Raw genomic sequence first — 6177 nt, forward strand, 5'->3', positions numbered from 1 at the left:
CGTTGCCCAGTGCTCTTATCCCAGTCAGACACATCTCTCCTGTCTGCTCCTCCAACTGCCAGCCAGAGAGACAAAGAGCAAACTGCAATAACAATAAAATGTATCGGCCTTTAGTGTTGTTTGCCATCTAATTGGCCATCAAAGGGAGAGATAATGGGGGGCAATAAGGTCTAATGTGTAAGAAGTGTGAGATGTGGCTAGATTAGGAGCTATTGAGTTGGCTTGCAAATGTACTGGCGGCTCCGTTCTGTCTGCCAGAGATTTCCCCTCATTCCCATGTGAATCCAATGACAAACACAACACAATGGGCGACAGTGTGAATTGCACCACTCCATAGATACTTCATGCTCATGCGCAGGCCAATGCCTATAGAACTTCTACTGACGGGACTACAGCTGTGCAGGCCTGGACTGGGAGTCAAAATAGGCCCTGCCATTCCAAGTACACAGAGGCCCAAACAGCCCCCTATCAGCCCAAAACAGCCTCCTACCAGCCCACTATACTGTATGGTAACTTTCTATGGAACCATAAAGCAGCCCCTCTGGCATTTGCCAGAACCCACAGATTGCCAGTCCGGGCATGGCTGTAGGGTTATGGCACTCAGGGTGCATTCTCTGCCATCTTGTTTAACTGGTTAATATGGCAGCTCCCACTCATACCACTAAATAAATGAGGTTCCCAGGGCTGAATCACATAAATATAGGCTATATACAAAGTCAAGGCTTTTTTTATAAGCAGGGTAGTAGTGCGTATTCATCCATTCCATAGGTAGGGCTATACCCTGGTAAATATTTCTAGTGTGACCCCGATATCTAGTTGCACATCTGCTATCTGGAAACCTGTTATCCAGAAAGTTCTGAAAACTGAATTTCTTTTTCTCTGTAATGATAAAAGAGTAGCTTGTACTTGATCCCAACTAAGATATAATTAATCCGTATTGGAGGCAAAACAACCCTATTGGGTTTAATTAATATTTAAATTAATTTTAATTAGACAGTGTATGGAGGTCCCACGCATTCTGGATTATAGGTCCCATACTTTACAGCCAATTGGCACACAGGGATGAAATACGCTGGTGGAAAAACAGCCGAACAACCTTCTCAACCTACCATTGGCCATTGACACTATTGGGTTCTTTCATCAAAAATCCACATTAAAGCTTGTTCAGGCTGGGAACTACCTGTGTTCTAGCATATGCATAGGGTATGCATTAAAACTAATGGAAGGACACCTTAATATTTGAGCATTTCCCCTTGTATGCCATTAGCCAAAGCCATGAGGCTGCAGAAAAAGGAGGAAGATTTAAGGCGGTATTATATTTCCAAGCATCCAGTCAAAATCTGGTATAGAGTTTTGGGGCATGTGTTCTAACATTGGGGATAAATATCACTGGCAATGTTTTTCCCATAGCAACCAGCCAGCAATTAGATTTGAACAATCACCTACAAGTTACAAAACAAAAGCAAAAATCTGATTGGTTGCTATGAGTCACGTTTTTCTCCAGCGTTAGTATTAATATTATTTGCTGCTTATTATAGTGCTTTCTCTGCAGGCTGCTTTCCCGTTCATTTAAACCTCCGTCTAGTTGCTAGGGCCAATAAACGTATTAACCAAAGAGCACTTTTACTATAATTCATAAATGACAACATTGCAAACTGTGTTTATGTTAAAGTAAAGTTGCCATTTATTTTGGAATAGGAAAAATGGCTTTATGTGGGTTAGTGGGTGAGAAGGAACGTCTTACTGTTGAGTCTTACATGCTCAATAGGTTGCTGTAGGACGAGTATAGGTATGGGATCTCTTATATGGAAACCCAACATCCAGAAAGGAAATTATAGGAAGATCACTTCCCATAGAGTAAATTTCAAGCAAATAATTCAAATTTTTATTCTCTGTAATATTACAACAGTGCTTTGTACTTGGTGGTCACTAAGCAGCAGGGATCCATATTGGCGGCAAAATAATACTATTGGGTTTATTTCATGTTTAAATGGTTTTTATTAGACTTAAAGTATAGTGATTCAAATTTCAGAAAGATCCCTCATTCGAAAAACCCCAGGTCCCAAGAATCCTGGATAACGGATCCTGTACCTGTACAAAATAGTGGCACAACGCCTCATCTCCCTAGTAATATCCAGTGGATTAATGACAGTAATAATATATAATAAGATCTGAAGGTGAGATTGGATCATTTCTATGCACAGTTTTGGTATTTACTGAATAATCTGGTACAGAACTTTGTTTATGGGGGAACAGTCCCAAGTCACCCTCTTTGTGGGACCCCTCAGAAAAGCAGTTAGGCTCAAAAGGGAACAAAAAGAAACTCGCAATGGATTTATCTCACTTCTGCTAAGTGTGTATAGTAAGGCACCCTGGTATCATGTGGAATAGTGTGAATAGCAAGCTCATATGCTGTAATAGGCTGTGATACTATAATGGGCAGCAACTGTGAAAATGGGGCTTGTTATTATAAGGCAAATTAAACGATATCTGCTTTAATGCAATAACTTGTAATTTAGACCATTACATTTGGGCAGGGTCCTTATGTTGGTTATTGGTTGTTTTTAGGGATGCACCGAAGCCAGGATTCGGCCTTTTTTTAGCAGGATTCGGATTCGAATCGCGTGACTTTTTGTCAAAAAACAAGGAAGTAAATTCTTTTTCCCCCTTCCACCCCTAATTTGCACATGCAAATTAGGGTTCGGATTCGGTTCAGTATTCGGCCGAATCTTTCACAAAGGATTCGGGGGTTTGGCTGAATCCAAAATAGTGGATTCGGTGCATCCCTAGTTGTTTTTGTATGTAAATCTGTATGTTTAGAGTATACACCTATTCATTGTATAGCACTGCAGATTAAGTTGGCGTTTTATAATTGTGTTATTATTAATAATAATAGACTAATCAATTTATTAGTAATATAACAGACTAATCAACATCTATTGCTGATTGGTTGCTATGGATTGTTCCACTGTTTATAAATAGTCCTTAGTAGTGTGAAGACTGTAAATAGTAATGCATAATGGCACCAGGTTAAAAGACCAGTAACATAAAAAAAATGTAAAAAAAAATTTGTTTTGTAACGAAAAAAAAAAACACCAAGACAGTTTTAACTTTTAAATCGCAAAGCTTTTATTAAGAAATAACTTCCCGATTCTCTCCTCTTCAGAAACAGCAACAAGCCGACGATCCATTGTGCGGCGTTCGATTTTTCCTCCTTCTATAGGAGATAGCCAGGGAGGTGGAATTGAGAGCCGCACAATGGATCGTCGCCCTGTCGCCGTTTCTGAAGAGGAGCGCATGCAGATGGGGTTGCCACCTGGACGGTAAAAATGATGGTTGATCCCAATGTTATAAATAGGGAAAAAAAAATATATAGGAAGGCCGGAATTTTTTTCCAGAAAAGGTGGCAACCCTACATGCAGATAATCGGTAGGTAATAAAAGCTTTGCGATTTAAAAGTTAAAACTGTCTTGGTGTTTTTTTTGTTACAATGAAACAGTTAAAAAAAACAAAAACAATTGTTATTGGTCCTTTAAGGTGTTGTTGCTGTTGGATATAGACATAAGTGGACTGGCAATATAAAAAGTCACTCTATACTGCAGAGCTGCATGATGGATTAAAGTAATGGAAAAAAAGCCACATTCATGCTCCTAAAAATGCCCAAAGCAGAATGCAGAAACCTGCGCAGCTTAATAACCCCATGTATAAGTAATAATCATTCATGATTCCAAGTAAATATAACTTACATTTATTAGTCATGGTATTTTTCATAGAATATACACGCCACTATTCAATGTGAATAAAATCATGTCAATAACATAACACATGGCCCAATATTAGCCATCCATTCAGTAAACATCTTGTCAATAACAATATTCAGTGCAATTTTGTTTGTCCTGCGGGAGGACAGAAGTCCATGGAAAAGTCCAGCCTTTAGTATAGTCCTTTTATAAATTCTAGATTAATATCTAACAAATGGCCTTTCTTCCTGATAGGTCAGAGGTTGCCCAAGGTGCTGTTGGGGCAGGTAGAGCATCTGAAAAGGTTGAGAGTTGAAGGGAGTCAGAGAGTCCATGGCAGGAGAATGCATGGTATAGGGCATGGTACCAGGCAGGGTTTCCATTAGTGGGTTATAACCTGGGTAGGGATGTTGGACTGCATGCTGGAATACAGGAGTGGGCTGCTGTGCATAGCCGTACACACCAAAGGACTGGGCTGGGTGGTATGAGTCTGGTCTGCCATCTTGGATTTCCCGTTTGTATTTCATCCTGCGGTTCTGGAACCAAGTTTTAATCTATAGAGAAAGAACAAGTAAAGGTAAGTTTTCTGTCAATATCTGTATTCAAAAAAAGTCCATTTACCCCAACTATACCCCAGATATTCCCAATATGTGATTATATATGTATGGCCAGGATCATGCAGTTAAGATACAAATGTCATGTTAGGTAGGCACTAAAGAACAAGGGAAACTAAAATAGCAACTAAAAAGAATTGAAGTCCATAATTAGAGAGGAACGAGGAAGGCAAATTACCTGGACTTCAGAAAGCTGGAGTTTGGCTGCGAGTTTCCGTCTTTCAGACGCCCCAAGGTATCTGTGTTTCTGAAAAGTCTTCTCCAGAGTGGAGATCTGATCACTGGTGAAAGCCGTCCTCAACCTTCGGCCCATCTTGCCCTCTTCATCTGAGGTATCATTGGGACTCAGAGATACGGAGGCATCTCCTTCAGGGGCTGTAGAGTTGGATCGACTCGTTTCACTTTCATAGCCTGAGTCAGTGCTAGTGCTGTAGGCTAGAGGAACAAGAGAGGGGACAAGTGATTAGTCTTGGGAGTGAGACATATGGTACAAACATAGGAGTCAAGGTGTCATAAACTAACAATGCAAACAGGTCTCCTGCTGGGTCCACTATATAGCCAACAGCTGTGGGCTAAGGCGAAACTACAAAACTTAGAATCCACAAAAAATAGAGATTTAGCTGTTTCCCTTTTAAATTAAACCCCAGCAATGCTCGCAAGAAAAATAACCTACAGATGAGGTTGGATAACATAAGACCTATGAATCTCATCATATAATATTGGTTTAAACTTACCGGAATCAACAGGTTGTGCCCCTTTCACAGGTGATGTTGCTGGAGTGCTGGCCGACATGGCCTCCATTCCTCTGGAGTATGAGGTTGTGTCCCTGTGTAGCAATCCATTGTCTCCAGGGGATGATGATGTATTAAAGTCCATTCCATAGAAAGAGGCTTCTTCTTCATGTGAATACAGTGATATTTCACTGTCTGAGGAATATGGAGATACTTGTGCACTCACAGGGCATGGTGAGACTTGGGCACTGTCTGGATCTGGAGATAGTTGGCTGTTCCATGAAGAAGGGGACACATCACTGTTCCAGGAAGGCAGGGATGGCCTGGGGTACGGTGAATATCTCTGATCCACTTTGCTTGGCTGCTCTCTGTGAGATCTGCGGCTGCTTTGAGCAAGCCATTCAACAGAGGAGAAAGCTTTAGTCATCTTGTCTGTATTAGTCCTTGTGTTCTTTAGGTGAAGAGATGTTGGAATGAGGACAGGGAGGAAGAGCCCATGTATTTATACCCTGTATGCAAATGCAGCCACTAGTTGTGTAAACACACATCAAAGGCAGAGATCACTACCACCTAATTGTCATCAATTACCTCAAAGAAAAGAGATTGTGTCCCTTCATTTACACATTCTGCCTCTCACTAAGAGCTGGCTCCACCATGTCTGCCGTTAGTTGGCTCACCCAGTAGTGGTCCAATTTACATTAAATGCACATCCTTTATTATGCTCAGCTGGCTATGGAGATGCCTCTCATTCCTAATCAGTCAACATTTATACAGCAAATTCATATATAATTCCATGTACTTATACAACTAAAGAGAATAACTTGATATAACAGGGACTTTAAATATAAAGATATGAATATAGATACAAGAAATTCCCTTGAGCAAAGCTCAAGTCACTAATATTATGTGATGCCTTTCAGAAAAAGGGGTTCAATTCTTTATAGGTCTTCTGGATGCCAAACACTAGATTGTTAGCTCCATGGGAGAATTGGTGTACTTAAAATAATCATGTTAAAGAAAAGCATATTAAAGTATGACGGAGGAGGGCATTATATTAGTTAAATGAGATAAATGACACTTATTTAAGGGCAA

At 40.3% G+C, this 6177-nt stretch overlaps 1 protein-coding gene across 2 annotated transcripts; it reads right to left on the reverse strand.

The window, feature by feature from the left end:
• Positions 1-3732: 3732 nt before the first annotated feature.
• Positions 3733-5573, reverse strand: ventx2.1.L (VENT homeobox 2, gene 1 L homeolog). Of its 2 annotated transcripts, none has more exons than XM_018224343.2 (3): positions 5089-5573; positions 4533-4789; positions 3733-4294 (listed from the first exon to the last, which is right to left on the reverse strand). In XM_018224343.2, the coding sequence occupies exons 1-3, from the start codon at positions 5510-5512 to the stop codon at positions 3962-3964; spliced, it is 1014 nt and encodes a 337-aa protein (XP_018079832.1). In that variant the 5' UTR covers positions 5513-5573; the 3' UTR covers positions 3733-3961.
• Between the last annotated feature and the right edge of the window lie 604 nt (positions 5574-6177).

The sequence above is a fragment of the Xenopus laevis genome, chromosome 7L (genome assembly GCF_017654675.1).
Source record: "Xenopus laevis strain J_2021 chromosome 7L, Xenopus_laevis_v10.1, whole genome shotgun sequence".
NCBI classification, from domain to species: domain Eukaryota; kingdom Metazoa; phylum Chordata; class Amphibia; order Anura; family Pipidae; genus Xenopus; species Xenopus laevis.